Here is an 18282-nt window from a genome sequence, read left to right as displayed (position 1 = left end):
GTATTTAAAAGAGATTATGTCGTTATTTCGAATCATCACTCAATCAACCATTACTTTTAAATGGCTAGTTTTACGTGTTTATACATTGCAAAACCAATAACACAGTTTATCATTGTCGTAACATTAATATTCTCCTTGTCGCGTTTAAAATAGGGCGGATCTTTGGTGAAATCACGTCCAAACAGGGTTGGTTGAATTACACTGATGACGAAACAGTACGACGGAGGCGTTCAGAGTTCATACACACAGGCTTGTTTGTCTCCTGTCAAAACATACAAGAGCTCCGATAATGCGGTTTCAGAGAGAAAATTTATCAGCCATACAATTTCCAAATACATTGCTAGATTGCACGGTGTTGCAGTCCTTCGGAAAGATTCTGACAGAAATTATAAATACACGTCAATTTGCCTGATATCACCTTACAGAAACTTATTTCAATGCTGCAAACCAATTCGAAAAGGTAAATGAAGGTGTTTGCTAACAGACATAGCATAAACCTACTGATTAAAATAAATAAATGGACTATTGCACAAAAGATGCATAAGTTCATATTCAATAACTTTGCCCTTTGGAGGGCAGTGTTGTTTGCAGGTGGGGCATGAAACCATAATCTATAAAGTCGTGTAGTGTAGGCTATCAAAGAAACGTCAGCAGAAGTATGCAACAAACACATAGGCTACAACTAGGCGACATCTTCAAAGCCAAAGAATATCAGCATTTCTAATATAGGCTATATTGTTTTACAACCAGGGAACAGTTATTTCGTTTTTATTATTATTATTATTATTAAGGGGGTGTCTTATGGATACGTAAGTTAGGCTACGTAAATTTGCTTGATAAATAGCCTAACAAAACATTACGAATCTGTCTAATGGCTTCTCAAGAGAGATCCATTTCTGCACATTATCTGCTTACCTACATAGGTAGTTTTTTTTTTTAAATCTTTTTATTAGCCTATATTTGATTTACAGTAGGCGTAATTTAAATAGATGGATATGTATAAGCTATAAGGTAGATCGATAGGCTAACGCTTTAAAAATGTTCCAAAAGATGCCATTGACGAACCTATCTGAGAACCAATTTTCTTAGTAATTCGTCTTGTAATAATCTAAAGAGGTTTATTCTAATGTAAAGAACCTTTTGAGCATTTGAAAGGTTCCATGATTGTTAAAGGTTCATGGAACAATGAATGCCGGCTAAAAAACATGGTTTTTAATATCTGAGGAGTTGAGAAGAATATTCTATTTGGCTACTGAGCAGACAGGAATAGACGGTTTATAAAACCTCGAAATAACACCACGCTAACTATGAATGTGTATTGCTCACATCACCTCTAAGGTTTTGGATGAACTGTGGAAGTGAACTCAGGGTGACTTGATCGAAGCCTTGATTTACTGTGCGTATGTTTAGCGCGCGCATGTGTGAGAGGCTGAAAAAGAGCGTGGGAGAGAGAGAGAGAGAGAGAGAGAGAGAGAGAGAGAGAGAGAGAGAGAGAGAGAGAGAGAGAGAGAGAGAGAGAGAGAGAGAGAGAGAGAGAGAGAGTCAAGGGGTGGGCATTCCTTCCTGCCGCGGACCTGTCGCACGAGATATTTAGCATAAAGTCAGTTCCCCTCTGCATGGGGATCGAGCCTTCACTCTCCGCTACAAACTTATGACAGGCAACACCGAGAGAGAGAGAAAGAAAGGGAAACTGTCTCTTTTCATTTGCTCTTCCTAAGGAACTTTCTACATGACGACTGACTGCATCGTTTCAGAAAAGCAGCTAACACGCGTTGCACGCAAGAGTTGTACATTTTTCGAGGATTACCTCCACTAGACCGGGATTCATGTGAGTAGATGCATGACCAAAAAAAAAATCACTGGGTGCTGATGATATGTGCTCTCGTGCGATGGAGGAGCTGTGGGGATTGTTGTCTCCTTCCAGTCTCTCAAAAATATAGGCTACCTGAATCCAGACCTGTCGTGTCAGACAAAATAGACCGCAGCGCATTTTGCTGATAGGTGGCTTGGTGCTCGAAAGCCGTAGAGATGAAGATCAGTTTTGATCGGCGACTGAGGAGAAACATGGGACGCGCGAGCGTCGTTTATCATCGGGCTGAAGTTGATGTCATGATGTCCGGCTGTGCCGAAATGTACAACATGTAGGCTACTCCTAACTTAAAAATATACAATAACGTGCCGGGTTATAGTGCTTTGTTAATATTATAGGCTATGGTTAAATATTTGATCTATTTATAAGACATTGTTTTAAATGATTCCATTGATAACACAATTCATCATTAAGAAAAACATCCTAGGAAGTTTACATGATAATTTTGATTTAAACTTGGTGAGTTTTTTAGCACGTTACAAATTAATTTCATTTAAACAGGCTTGTGAAAGAAAGGCTTTATGTAATGTTTTAGTTTAATTGTTGTGTTTTCAAATAAAACCCTACATGATTTTGAGGTAAGTCAGACAATTTGTGCCTTCACAAAGCTGATTTGAAGAAGTGGCTGCAGTTAGTAAAACTTTTGTTCCATCGTTTTATGACAATTGTGTTGAACTCGCATTGCATGACAAAAACAACCATATTAAACAAACCTCGATATCTGCGAATTTCTCTTTCTATATTGCTGCATTCTGGGATTGTTATACAATTAGTCAAAATATTAATGCAATATACCCAAACTGAAAGGTGGCAGGTGCGCAAAGCCGTAGGACCCACTATAATAGTTTTTTCGAATAAAAACCAATAAAACATATTCAGATAGTTTAATATTTTAAAACAGCTCGCTTTATAAAATTGGAGTAAAGGAATAAGGAATGCAACAATTTACTTATTGGCTACATTAATTTCTGTCAATGTGAAATATATAGGCTAGGCCTATAAAAATACTCTCCTTAACGCACCTGTTTATCTAAATTTACATGCGGCCAGATAGTCAAACAAGATTGACCGAGACATTTCTGCCAGTGTATCAAAAAACAGAAATTAATCCGAATAGGTTCAATTTCCTTTCTTTCTTTATTTTGTTGCGTTTGTCCATGTTGTGTTTTATATCCGTAGCTTATTTAAATAGGCTGGGCCTAGTTCTTGTTTATGATTAATCAACTAGGCCTATTTTTTATTGTAAACGATACGGCTAGCACAGTTAAAATAAAGTAAACATTCAAAAGTCAGTCATAACTGCTAAATATCTTTTAAACAAAATAGCTAAAACAGTTTATTCTCGTGTGTGTGTGTGTGTGTGTGTGTGTGGTTAAACCACACATGGCAGAACAGTGCGTGAAGCTCTTGTGTTTGGTCACGTCCTTTCATGTTGCTTTTAGTGGGGATATAATACACATACATTGACACATACAAATCTATCTAAATTCAGTCAAAAACATATAAAGTAGTAGTCTACACTTACTTCAAATTTTGATATCAAGCAAGATTTTTGTAGATGTGATGCTAATTTCATTAGCAAATCATAACGCGATCATAATTTCATTAGCAAAAACATTAGTATCTCAGTGGAACGTGGGATAGTGCATGCGTAATGGAATAAACATGCTTGATCTTATAGTGAGGGAGATGCGCATCTCCTCGTACACGGGTAGTCGGAGCTGTGCGTGCAGGAAAAGCCGCGCTTTGACATACACAGCCAAATGCAAATGGGTGTTAGGAGGGGAGAAATTAACATCTACAAACATTGGGTAGAAATTCCATCTGCCGCCGGCTCGAGTGGGCCCTTAATAAGTTCTCAGACAGCAAAGTGACACACATCTTAATCAACTCTTAATCCAAGGAATTAATTCTAAACGCGTTTATGAATAATTCCTGAGATAATGCAGCAGCCCGTGGAAATGTATGCTGTCTGCCTCTGTCGAACCAACAGATGGACCCAGCAATCTTCTGAAAAACGAGAGGATTTACCTCTATTATCTCTTCTCTTATTAGATATATATATATTTTAATGAGATCGATGTCGTGTGTATAAACTGCCCCCTCGCTGACAAGATTCCCTGAGCCTTGTCAGCAATATCTCAAAGGCAGCAATTTCCTAACATATGTGTGTGAGATACAAAGTTTGAGCCAAACTTGGCTATAATAAAAAATAAAATTCTATTATTACGGTCCATTTTAGCGAACAATTTGAGCATTCATTTGGACAGTTGGTTCTATACAAGGAATGGTCTGCCCAAGGTCAGGTCACTTTCCCATTTGGTCTCTCCATTTTTCACATTTAAGAAATTCTATCAGTGCATCTCGTCTTGTTGGCCCACAATCCTTAGAGGACCCCTGATAGAGTTTGAAATGTAATAATGTCACAAGTCCTGGCAGGGGTGGGGGGGGGGGGGGGGTGCATCGACACCTTGCTCAAGATGAAATGACCAGCTTATGTCATTGGGAACAAAGCTATAGCAAAAGGAGCAGCATCTGAGCAGCTTGCCTGACAGATCAAAGTCAGATCATGTGTTATAGTTCTGCTTGCAATTCTGCTTTCTCGAATAGCCTCCTCGCAAGCCAGCTGCATTTACAAGGCAAGTTACCTCGATTGTTTATTCGATTAAAAAGAAAAGTGATTATGGACGACTTTTTGAATCTTAATGAATGGATGTTAATTGACTGCAGACAGCACAAAATCAGAAGGCATGCTGTCATGTGCACACTAAAACAAATCATTATAATTTAACAGGACACTCTGCTTTGTTATCCAAATGTGTTCCTTTAAGGATTTGTTATATTGATAGGCCTATAAGCCTAGTTATCACCTAATTAGGGACTCTGAAAGAGGCATCAGTAGTGTTTTGGTAGGAAAAGTTGTTCATCAGTGATGCTAACTTGTTGGTCTGTTATTTATCGTGATATGATAATCTCTATATCCCCAGGGTCTGTCACCTCATGAATACTGATCACTTCCTGATTTTTCACTATGGCGCTTGTTTGTTTCTTCTAATGGATGGCGGATTCCAAGCCTTAGAAGCTTTTATTGATTGTACATGACTATTAAGAAACAAAGAAAGATTAATATGTTCTGGAATTCCATTTATCATACACATTAATATAGACATTTCGATTAATTTATCGAAAAATGTAATATGGTGAAATTAAGTAATCAGGCTGGGCCGTAATGTTTATACTCAATAAGTTATATGAATGATGGAAAAGTCGCGTGAGTCTATGGGAGCTGTCGGATTTTTAGGTGCTGAACTACGTCAAAACTTTACCTCAGCTAGTTTATGAATAGCGCGTAAATGTTGCCAAACATTGCATAGCGCAAACAATGACACACATGGCATGTTATTTGGTCTGAAAGTTATTAAGCATATTTGGTAGGCTTACACACATGGTACACACATTTGGACAATGTCACTGAAGGAAGATGGGGCGATAAACAAGGGCACTCGTTAAGCCTGTTCGTCTTTTGATCAAAATAAATACATCTGTTTATTGAAACTTCTCGCAGAGTCAGATGTGTCAATTAATATCTGTGAAATAAACCTATAATTTATATTTAGTATAGCCTATTATCTTTTATAGTGTTAATCAAAGTAGGCCCACATTATGCATTGTGATCTGTCTTGTAAATGCAGTCCTATCGTGTGGCATGCGCAAACATGCCTATCGTTCTAAATGAGTTTTTCTTTTTAACCATAGCCTACTATTTTTCTCATATTTAGTGGAATCTAACCGAATGCAGGTATAAATGTGTAAGTACATGTGTAAGTTGCACAAGTAGCCCGATGCGCTCGTTTATTTACGAATGTTTTGATAACGAGGATCTTGGAAACGTAGAAATGTACGAATTACGCGCTCTTTGGAAAAAATTATGTGACTCATTGGCTAAATGATTGGCAATTTTTTTTTTCATGATTTGTTGTTGAGTTCATCATTACATGGAAATGTTAATTTTAAACGGCAACAAAAAGAATTTAATCAAAAGAATATGCTATTTGGGGTTCGAAGGTGTGAAGAAAAAATGAGAATGCAACATTTTATTTTTTATTTTAAGTGGGAATCTCGTTTCATCAAACCTTCACACCTTTAACAGTCCCTCAAGAGAAGTGAAATCCAGCAGCAAATAAAAAAAGGAAAATCGCATGTTTTGTAGCCTGTTGGCGTTCAGTTCCGTGAACTCTTCTCGGCGCGCGAGTTTCGGTGTCGTTTGCTTCACCCAGTCACATAACAGATTCCAAAGACAGTGATTATGTTTCTATATCTCTGGGGTGTTGCTGCTGTAACATAAATAAACGAGGTGTTATTTTAGGCTCTATTACGAGGCTGCTATTTAAGGCTTTTGGTTCACGTAATTTTGAACTTTGATTGATCGGTGTCTAGTCCAAAACGTTTTCAGACATAAAGAGTATACAGTTGTAAACGGATGAATCCCTGTCATCTTAGAGGTTTGCAACACAAAGAAAATGCGCTGGCCTTTATTAGCCTCCTACCACATCTCATTTGATATGATGAAACATGCAAATAATTGTTTTTGTTTTTTTTCACTTCTTATTGCACATTCGGTTTCTGAATTATTCTAGGGGGTTTGTTTATTTAGGTTTATGTCTTATTTTCGGGGATTAGATTTAATTTGTATTTTTTAAATCTCTGTTTTTGCGCAGGGATTTTTTTTTATCAAAAGCAATTAACAAAAAAATAATAAAAGCATTGACAAAAAGTATTGTTTAGTTTATAGACCTGATTAAACTCAATGCAAATTATATTACGTTTGTTTAAAATGTTTGAAAATATGTTTCATCGTTATGTCGTGCAGCGTTGAAAAACATCTTTGTTAAGATGAAAATTTATTTTCTGTTAAATGGGTTCCAACACAATTATCCAAGGTTGTTGAAAACATTGTCATGTAGCCTTATCGTTGCAGGTTGTGACTTTTAATGCATCAATTCGACTTTTTGTTTGTTTCGCGTTCATTTTTGATATTTCCTGAGCGACACTGATCACTAGTGAAAATATTATAGGTGTGTTTAATGAAATCGAATGAACAAGCATATTACAAAATCTATAAATGTTAGAATAAAAAGGGATGTGTCTTTCAGTTCATTATTACAAGTCAGAATGAGCTGCGTCCCATTCAGTGAACCGTGAGCAAACAATGCAGTTTCGTGTGTTTAAAGCCTGAGCTTGTGTGTATATGATGTATAAGCATTCATATAAATATGACCCTGTGCTGTTCACAGAGCCTGGCGGTCGAGGTGATGGATTTTAACCTTCTAACGGACAGTGAGGCCCGAAGCCCGGCACTGTCTCTGTCTGACTCCGGGACTCCTCAGCACGATCCGGGATGCAAAGGCCAGGACAACAGTGGTCAGTATATTCATGTTTAATCATAAACACACAGAAATTCATTAACTTCTAGGCATATGCTTAATTTTAAAGTAGCCAAAAATCTGTTTGTGTATATAATTTGCTATCTTGTTTTCCTTTTTTGTGGGAGACAGTCCAAAGTCATATATTGCTACCTTGTTTGTGTTCATAATTTGCTATCTTGCTTTCCCTTTTTGTGGGAGAAAGTCCAAATTCACACGTTGCTACCCTATCGACCAGTGCATAATTCTGTTGTGTATTTTATGACCCATTGTGTCCTTTGATTCGTGTTCAAGTTGAAGTGGGCTAGTGATAGCAGCTCCACATCTTTGGTTGGAGATTTGAATAATCTTGGGTCATTTGAATCCAGTATACATTTACAGACAGTCTTTATGTGCCCTGTGCATACTCATGACAGTAGCCATTTGAAGGAGAACATCCCGGCTAGCCAGTCACGTGCTGAAGGAACGGTGCATAAATTATTCATTCCTGCCTCAAATTTGGTATCCAAATGACAGTCAGTAGGCCAATGCGAATAAGCCTAAACACCTGTGAAAAGAGCAAAGGTCTGAAGACGATATGCACTTCACCGAGACTGCACGACAGAAGATAATGTAGGCTAATCCTAAACAAACTATGACGAAGCGTTGATGTAGGCTATTGTCGCTCAAATTAGCTACTTTTTTATAGGCTTTTCAAGGTAGGTTGACAGTTTTACAGCGTGTTAGCGCGCAGACTCTCTTAAAAATAAAGGTTCTTTTTTGGCATCTGTTTGAAGAAGATTCTTTATAGCTTTAAAATGTTCTTTATACTAAGAAAACATATATATATATTTTAAGAACTGATCAATGAAAGGTTCTGTGGGGAACCAGTTCTTCGTCACTGTGAAAACCCCCGTTTGTAACCTGTATTTTTAACACTTTTAGTTGAATGTTAAAAGGCATTAACATAATGAGGAAAGCGATTTGATTGTTTACGTGTTTTTTTAACAATGTTGAACCTAGTCACGTAGGGCACTGTGTGTTCGCATCGTCTTTTAAGTTTGATTGCAATTTCCTTCAACAGATAACCTAGGCCTAAATATCACTAACCAGAAGAATCGCCCCTGGTTGGTTGTTTATGAAAAGTTTATATTTTTAGAAACTCATATCTCGAGGAACGTAAAACGGATAGCCAACGTTCAATAACAGCCTCAATAATGAATAAAAAACTGAACCGCCAATGGGAAAATGTTATTCCACTAAGAAAAAAATATATTAAGCTGTTAAATTATTTATAGACTTTGTTGCGGGTTTATTTAGGCCTTTTTTACTCTTTCAGCATTTCTGAAAAATGCATATCTGCTTTGTAATACTAATAAAGATGTTAAATATTCATAGTCTAAAACTGCATTTAATTAGGCTAAATAGTATGAAAATGTATTATTATTATTAGTTTGAACGAACATTTGTTCATTTAAAAATATGGCGTGAAACAACGTGAAATTAAAACCATTTTAAACAACATTGGGGATTAAAAAAAGAATAGGCCTACTAGACAAAATATGTATTTTATTATATGTAACGTAATGAAGCCTACATAGGTTATGTTCACTATCAAAAAAAAATGTTGAACGAACGTTAAACATGTTTAATTTCAGTCAACGACTTCTGACTCATAAATCCGCGTATCTAGTCGTTGATGGACAAAAATATTTCCGCGATATTATATTCTAATTAAACACCAACTGACGATAAATAAATGCTTTTAAAGCGTTGACTGTAATACAACAAAGCGACTGGAGAAAAAAAAAAAAAGCGGTATCGGGATTGCAAGTTCTGTTCCTCTCATTACACGGCCTACCACAATTTCGTTGATTTTTAATTTCTCCGTTCATGTTGCCCAGTTACAATGCATTAATTGCATTGAACTCTTATTCAATTCATCTTCTCAAGTTTTATTTTTATGGGACTGTTGTAAGAGTTAAAGGGTATCTGCGCACTGACAGATGGCAGCGTGATGTCTTATTGGTTTTCCTAGAGGCCCTGGAAAGCTTGCTGATTAGTTAGAACTGCTCCTAGAGAGTTAAGCTCTTGCCAAACAGCCCCAAACCTGCCCTGTCACTAATGGCTGATCCCAGGATTATGTGGCCAGCTAATTTAGCCCTTTCTGTGGGGTCTTCAATTTGCAGAACTCTACACCACAGAGGGAGGATTTTCATCACACATACAAAAACACTTTGGGCCCTGCAGTTTATCTTGATCTTACTTTCAATGCAAACAGAAATTAAGTACTTTTTGTTTAGCACACACTGTAAACCTGATTAAGTTGGCAATACTCAAATCAATTTGAGGTGATCGTGTACACATATTTTGAAGTAAAAAAAAAAGTAAGCATGATAATCGTGGGACTTAAGCGGTAATGCTTTTTCCTCTGACCCATACAGACACAGAGAAGTCCCATCAGAACCACACAGATGAGTCAAACCCAGAGGACGGCTCTCTAAAGAAAAAACAGCGCCGGCAAAGGACGCACTTTACCAGCCAGCAGCTCCAGGAACTCGAAGCCACCTTTCAGAGAAACCGTTATCCTGACATGAGCACACGAGAGGAGATCGCTGTGTGGACCAACCTCACAGAAGCAAGAGTACGGGTACGTGTCCCGGCCAAACTAAACCACTGCATATGGCACTTTGGGGTTCAAAAACAATTGTCGATGTAATAATCAAAGTTACTGTGAGTGGACAAGCTGACTGACAAAGATAAGAAGTTACACTCTTAGAAAAAAGGTTATATTAGGTGCTTCATATAACTTTTAGAGGTTTCCATCATGGGATCATTATTCATTCATTTTGTTATAATAGATTTTTCATTTCATTTTACATGAGTTAGGGTCAGCTCATTTTATCAGTTGCATATAACTTGCATGTGCTCCTCACATTGCGTTCAAAAATTATTTTTATTTTATTTTAATACAATTAATGTACTATATTTTAGTTTTAAAATGTTTTTATGTAATATTTTGTATTTCTTGGTTATAAATTATAAATATGCAGTAGTTTATAACCTGTAGTGTTAACCACTTTTTTCGAGCATAGACCTGAAAATGAAATTTCCAACTTAAACTTAAGTTTGGTCTCTTTTTAAAGAAGACACTTGGTAGATTAGATTTAGATGAAGTTATAGAAATGGTTACACTTTATTTTACTGTGTCATTGTTACAGGGTAATTATATATTTAAGTACTGAGTAATATTAATTAACTGCATGTACATAGGGTTAGGGTAGGATTAAGGTTAGTTGCATGTAATTACGCATAATTTACTGTTATTATTATGGTAAGTACATGTATAATATGTAACAAGGACACTGTAAAATAAAGTGTTACCAAAGTTTTTATAGTTAAGAAAGTTTATTGTTATTAAAAATGCACAAAATACTATATAAAATAAAATAAAATTTATTTTTAGGGGATTTTATGGTACTAAATTATATTATTATTGTTATATATTATTAATTATAAATATTATATATTTATTATATTATAAATTATATTATAATATACACCTTAACCGTATCATTTTCCATCTTATACTGTTATCAATTTTGAATGCTTTGGAGCACAAACCAATACAAAAACTTAAGTTTGGTCTCTTTTTAAAGAAGATATTTGGCAGATTATTGCTGAAGTGAAAAAAAAGAACTTACAAATATTTTCAATTGTTATATGACATATATATTTTCCAAAACAGGTTTTACTCTAAAACTGCGAGAAAATCCCAGCGAGTTGTGTTCCAAATTTTATGTTGCTATCTCAAAAAATGAGCTTTCAGTAAGATGTTGTACGCAGTACCAAACATTTCCACTAGATGAAATTAGTTTCCCATTTATTTCCAAGTGGAGTAAAAGTGTGACTATTTTTCTCAGGACCATGTCAACTTTTTTACTGTGTGTTCAAGTGCCAAAACTGCCATATTTCGTACCATTCAGATGAAGTAAAAAATTCTTACAAAAAAAAAAAACAACAATGACTGAAGGGCATCAGAGGGTTAAGACAAACCTTTTTGGCATCAAGGGCTCTTTTAAAATTGAGCCAGGAACCCCAGGGTTCTATATTATATTGTATTGTTTGCTATTCTGTCACTATGGTGCATACTGTGTGTAATGAAAGGGTGTCCTTTTGAACCACGGGACATTAATGAAAGGCCTGGGTTATTCCAGTATTTTCAGGATTACTTAAACACAAGACGTCGGCTTTGGTGTTGGCTGTGGCATTTTTTTCTATAACCATGAAAACTGCAATATTGAGATCTGTGATGTAACAGGAACAATAGTTCTTGCTTAGAAGAACCTAGAAAAGGTTTGTGACCTTCGGTCCCATCAAAAAAGCAGAAGTTTAATCGGTGAAGCACACAAAGAGAGCAGGTGGGCTCCCATTCTGATGGATGACAATACAATCGCTACCTCCTTGTCTGGCGCACTTCTAATGGATCAAATTCATGTTGGCCAGAGGAAAGGTCACATAGCACACAGTCTTGGTTGTTATTTTGAAAGAACAACAGAGGTAGAGATACTCCTTTCCTAATGTCTATCAGTGGCCTCCTGAACCGTGCATGAATGTCAGTAATCCCAGCTGGAACCTTATGCCGCATATCCCGCATGCTTCTGCTGTCATATTGATTTACGCAATTGATAGAGTATGTTCTCCTAATAAACACACAAACCCTAAATCATGGCCCTGACCTAATGCCAGCTTGACCCAGGATACTTAAAAAAACAAAAAACAAAAACACAATGGACCACACATGACTGTGAAGGATTCTTCTCCATTTGACGCTTCCACTGCGGGTTTTGAAACCGAAATTAAATTGAAATACACTTTATTATCCCCAAGGAGAAATTTGTCTTGGACAATGAAATGTGGTGCATTTACATTGACAATACATTGGATCCATAAACAATAAATGCAACAATACATACAATACATAATCATAAAAACACTGTGCATTTTTTTTACACACATTTGGATTTTAAAGTGAACAGAAGATGAGGGTGAAAAGCACATTAAGCCAGTATATATTAAATAAAAAAGGGGGAGTACCATATAAATATATGGTATTATTAGTGCTGGGCAATTGATTAATCGTGTCCAACAAAATAAAAGTTTGTGTTTACATAATATATGTGGGTGTACAGTGTATAATTATTATTTATATATAAATACACTCCCCTTCATGTATATATTTAAGAAATATTTGCATATAGACTGTATATTCATATTTTCTATATGTAAATATAAAAATTTTCTTAAATATGTACATGCATGTGTCTGTATTTATACATACATAATAATTAGACACATTATTACCAAGCGGCAACCCCCCCCTTTCTCTTGAAGTCAATATGGAAGTGACTTAAACTGCCATTCATCGACTGGCCGCAATAGGGACAGGCTCCAGAAGGGAGCAGAATCTCATTGAGTCCCATGTTAAAATTCCCAACTTTACAGCAGAAAAAAAACATGTTTACAGCCTGGTACAAATTGTGGTTTTGGTCTATACGGCTAATTTTGCCCTTCATGACAACTGTGTGAGGGGTGAATTTTGTCAACTCATTTGTTTACATTATATAAAGCCTTAAAGTTCTGCATAATTAAGGGCGTGGCCACTTTGAGTGACAGGTGGATAGCCATTTATCTGCTGTCTGTTAGTCACCGCGTCACCTCAGCTCCGCCCACGTCCCGCCTCTTTGCCCATTTTCTGTTTTCGCGATAACGCGCTGCAAAGATGGCAACGGCCAGCTCGTCCCTACTTTACGCTTCAAAACTGCTCTTCAGAATCCTATGGGTGACGTCACGGACCCTACGTCCATATTTTTTTACAGTCTATGATTATTACACACATATATTATGTAAACACAAACTTTTTTATTTTGGATGCGATTAATCAATTGCCCAGCACTAATATATATATAGTGCTCCCCCTCTTTAATTTCAATACAATTAATGTACTATATTTTAGTTTGATACAGTTTTTATTTAATATTTTGTATTCTTAGGGGATTTTATGGTACTAAATTATATTTATGCAGTAGTTATAATCCATTTATTACCTGTTAACCAACCTGAAAATGAAATTTCCAACTTAATGAATCTTGACTTAAGACTTAAGTTTAGACTCTTAAAAGTTTTGTCTCTTTAAAGAAGATACTTGGCAGATTATTAAAAAAAAGCCAACTTAAAAATATTTTAAATTTTTATATGAAATATATCTTTTCCAAAACATGTTTTACTCTAAAACTGCAAGAAAATCAAAGCTAAATCTAAATAAGTTGTGTTCCAAATTTTAGGTTATCTCAAAAAATGAGCTTTCAGTAAGATTTTGTTTGGGCGCAGTACCAAACGTTTCCACTAGATGAAATTAGTTTCCCATTTATTTCCAGGAAAAGTGTGACTATTTTTCTCAGGACCATTTAACCTTTTCGAATCATGTCCATGATTTTTGTTTTTGTGTTCACATAGCATGTGCCAAAACTATACCGTTTCGTACCATTTGTGCCATTTTATGCCTGTATGCCAAAAATATAGAGAATGCACAGCGATCATTGAACTATATTTGACATTCAGTTATTTTGGAAGGCTTTAAACACCATTGCCAAAGTGTCAGTGGAACATTCACAGAGAAGGGTATTCCCTCTCTCCCAATATAGACTGGTATCATTTACAGTATGCTGGATAAAAGATGTCCTTAAATATTAAAAATAAATAAATCCGGCGATGTACGATCACTATGTGGGATTATTTCTGAAATATGTGGAGACAATCCTTCTCAGAAGTGATAAAGTATTAATACACATGATTGTTTGTATTCATCACATTTCCTTTAGGTACTAACTTCCAAAATGTTACAGAGTTATGAGGAAGGCGGATGTTACTTTTAAAAGCAATCATTTACATATTGTATATAAAAGACGTTATTTACATTCCTGAAACCTAATATTTAAAAGGAGCTCTTGATTTCTCATCATCCTAGCTAGTTTTTCTTTACTAATTACAGCCGGTGAACGCTTTCACGGGGAAAAGAAAATCGACAAGAAAACCGCTTTATAATTTCTCCGAGAGCTAAATGAAATATATTCATTTAAATTTTCACATTAAAACTTTAATCCACCCAATATCCCCTAAAAATAGGATATAAAATTGACTAAATGTGAGGGAAGCTCTTTAATGACATTTCTCACTGGGGAAGCTCATAATAAGAGAATAAATTAGTTTAATAAATGAAGCACTTAAATTCTGCCTGGCGGAACTTTTTATTGTTTAAATCTCATGAGGAGTGTTTAAAAAAAAATGGGAATATTAAAGTTCTGTTGAGCTGGTGGAGTGATAAAGAATATGGTAACATTTTTGGGTTACACTTTATTTGAAGGTGTCCGTGTTACAGTGATAATAATTAACTACATGTACTTAATAAAGGGTTAGGGTTTGGTTTGATTTAGGGTTAGTTGGATGTAATTATGCATCATTTATAGTTATTACTAGGTTAAGAACATGTAACAAGGACACTGTAAAACAAAGTGTTACCCATTTTTGTTTTGCCCCGAATTACATTGCAAAATGATGCTGATAACTCTTTCCCCGTTGTCTTTTAAACAGGTGTGGTTTAAAAACCGCCGCGCCAAATGGAGGAAGCGAGAAAGGAACCAGCAAGCGGAGCTGTGCAAGAACGGCTTCGGCGCCCAGTTCAACGGACTCATGCAGCCGTACGACGACATGTACTCGGGCTATTCGTACAACAACTGGGCAACTAAGAGCCTGGCCAGCAGCCCCTTATCAGCCAAAAGCTTTCCTTTCTTTAACTCCATGAATGTAAGCCCGCTGTCCTCCCAGCCAATGTTCTCCCCGCCCAGCTCCATCCCTTCCATGAACATGGCCTCCTCTATGGTGCCCTCGGTGGCAGGGGTGCCGGGCTCCGGCCTCAATAACCTGGGAAACCTGAACAACCTGAACAGCCCCACCCTCAATTCTGCGGCGGTGTCAGCAGCCGCCTGCCCTTATGCCACCACGGCCAGCCCGTACATGTACAGAGACACCTGTAACTCCAGTCTGGCCAGCCTCCGGCTCAAGGCCAAACAGCACGCCAACTTCGCTTACCCGACCGTGCAGAACCCTGTGTCCAACTTAAGCCCCTGCCAGTATGCTGTGGACCGGCCGGTATGAAGTCCCCGCGTCTAGCGCTGGAAAAAACCCCGACCCGAACTTCAAGCCCTTGTCTAGCCAACCCCACATCTGACTCCAAGGCATTATCACCCCGCAATGAACTTGTTATGGCTGCTGAAAGGACAGAATAGGAATAAGCTTCAAGAGGAAAGGAGCCTCACAATGGACCAGGCCTCAAAGAACTCATGCAAAAACATGTTGAGACTTTGTTGCTGAACCGACCAACTGTTTAAAAGCTTTTGTCCACTGCATGATTAGAGAGACAAAAGAGGACCTAAACACTTCCACCGCACTCACGGGAAGACCTTGCAAAGCGAAAAGAATACCTGCTCTCACCATTGGTACGGGCGAGACGGTGTACATAACGGACTCTGTATTGTATGTGATAAACATATCTTGGAAATGTAGTATTTTACTGATGAGAGGAGCATGTTCCTCACGAGCGGAGTGACCTCCTCGCGGAATTTTAATCTTTGTTGTGAATTCCATTCACCTAAGGTCAGAGGTCAGAGGTTGATGGCGAGACGAAACCTAGCAGTGAGTAGTTTCAGATGAAAAGAAAAACAAGTACAGAAGAAGAAAAAAAACTCTGAAAATTAGGACTTTTTTTTAAAGAATTAACTAAAAAGCCATTGAGTAAATAGATTTGTGTGGTGTTCTAAAAAAGGGAGTCTATGACTGTAATATAATGTATGTAAGAGTGCAGTTGTTATAAAACAAGCTTTTTCTGGTGTAGCCTGCTTTGTCTCATTAAAAATAAAAGAAATGATTATTTGTTTTTATGAAGAACCCATGCTATGAAAGAACGATTCGCTCGTGACATTGGGCTCGGGGGGAAAACACACAAAGTCCTTGTGACGCCATAGCAACGCAACCTCAGATCCATGGCAACATTATACAACAGCAGTGACAGCGCGGGAGATCGGGAGGCAGAGAGATATAGATGTTCTTACTGGCCTGTCACTGATCTGTTTGACCTACAGTCTTGGAGGGGCTTCCATCAAGCGCCACTCACTATCCTGTAACGGGGGGAATTCTTGGTTCAGTGCCTTGTACTTCCGAGGGAATACTGCCAAGATTACGTAAGTGTATGAGAGGAATCCCTCCAGAGAGTCGCAATGGGGTATATTGCTCAGGTTTACAGCTCTAGCAACATTATATCTCCCATTCTACATTTAAAGAAACATTTACCCAAGATAAACATACATACATTATATATATATATATATATATATATATATATATATATATATATATATATATATATATATATATATATATATATATATATATATATATATATATATATATATATATATATATATATATATATATATATATATATATATACACAATGATGAATAAATATTGTAAGGGAAATACATGTGCTGCAAAAATATACATGTATCATATGAAATACAGGTTAAAATTTTTCTTTGACAAAATTACATTACACTAAATTAGATCGCATTTGACATAATGGGATAATCGTTTTTATACTGTACAAACAAATACATTTTCAAAAAACATAATTCTGTATGATTTATAAGCTGTTGGACCAAAACATTTAAATGATTCCTGGTATTGCCTTCCTTGTGGGGACATTTTGTCCCTGCAACGTAGTAAATACCTGAACCACACACACACACACACATTGGGTTTCCATGTTTATGGGGACTTTCCATGGTTTTTATGCTGTACAATACAGCACATTTTATGCTGCCTACCCATTACAGAAAACTTTTTTTACACTTTCAAAGAACATCATATAATATGCCGTTTCCCTCACGGGGACCAAAAAGTGTCCCCACAAGGTCAAAGATTTCTGGTATTGCAACATAGGGTTAACCCTAGGACTACACACACACACGTCTGGTCGCTATCTTTGCGGGGACTCTCCATAAACGTAATGGTTTTTATACTGTAAAAACATATTCTCTCCCCTAAACCTACACATCACAGAAAACGTTCTGCATTTTTACATTTAAAAAAAAAACATCACTTGTATGATTTATTAGCTGTTTTCCTCACAGGGACCAACAAGGATTTTGCTATTGCCATCTAATGTAGGGTTTAGGGACACACACACACTCACACACACACACGTTAAAAGGTACATGAAGAATATAACATATGGGACCACAACCTTTCTTTGACAGATAGGTATTCTTGTCTACTGCCAGATGGAATTACCTACTTTCTTTCTTTCTTTTTTTATACCACGCATAATGTAAAACCAGTTTGGATACATGCAAATATGATGCTTAGTGTAAAAAAACATACAATGTAGTGAAATTAAACTACAGTGAGAGAATGACATATAATTACAGCTTTCTGGCATGGCGGATCAGCATTTCAAACAGGATTTGGGTGAGGCATCCTTTTAAAATGAATTGTCTCACAAAGTAAAAGCAGTGGAGTCTGTCCATTTGAGGTAATGGTGTGAGCTCACACTGATGATCCACACTGAGCACTCCAAATCAATATCTCACTGGAGGGTAAATATCCTCTGGTCCCTTATGTTTACCTCTCAAAACTGATATGAACTGAAAAGAAAACACATTCACAATGGACTTGACCTGCAATAATCCTAAAATCCCATATGCTATCGAAATTTGAGAATCCACTGCAACTTCAAATGTAAGTAGCCTAGTATAATCAGGCCTGTTTCCAAAATCAGAAATTAGTGAGGGTGCTCTATAAAATACGGCTCCACCATAACAACAATAGGAATGTACAGTGAGACATTTAAGATTATTTACAAGTTGTTACTTTTACAAATAGCCTAATTAGAAA

General features: G+C 36.7%; 1 protein-coding gene across 3 annotated transcripts; it reads left to right on the top strand.

Moving 5' to 3' along the window:
- The first annotated feature begins 1491 nt into the window (after window positions 1–1491).
- pitx3 (paired-like homeodomain 3) lies at window positions 1492–16270 on the top strand. 3 transcript variants are annotated; one of them, XM_079842008.1, is made up of 4 exons: window positions 1492–1828; window positions 7165–7291; window positions 9717–9922; window positions 14923–16270. In XM_079842008.1, the coding sequence occupies exons 2-4, from the start codon at window positions 7183–7185 to the stop codon at window positions 15484–15486; spliced, it is 879 nt and encodes a 292-aa protein (XP_079698134.1). In that variant the 5' UTR covers window positions 1492–1828; window positions 7165–7182; the 3' UTR covers window positions 15487–16270. The 3 variants fall into 3 exon arrangements, with proteins under 3 accessions (XP_079698134.1, XP_079698136.1, XP_079698135.1); XM_079842010.1 differs by lacking the exon at window positions 1492–1828 and adding an exon at window positions 1872–2141 and having other exon boundaries at window positions 14923–16264; XM_079842009.1 differs by lacking the exon at window positions 1492–1828 and adding an exon at window positions 4372–4509 and having other exon boundaries at window positions 14923–16264.
- The last annotated feature ends 2012 nt before the right edge of the window (window positions 16271–18282 follow it).

Source organism: Gobio gobio, assembly GCF_949357685.1.
Source record: "Gobio gobio genome assembly, chromosome: 18".
Classification (NCBI taxonomy): domain Eukaryota; kingdom Metazoa; phylum Chordata; class Actinopteri; order Cypriniformes; family Gobionidae; genus Gobio; species Gobio gobio.
The sequence above is the reverse complement of the archived record's forward strand: the minus strand, read 5'-3'. Positions and strand labels throughout refer to the sequence as shown.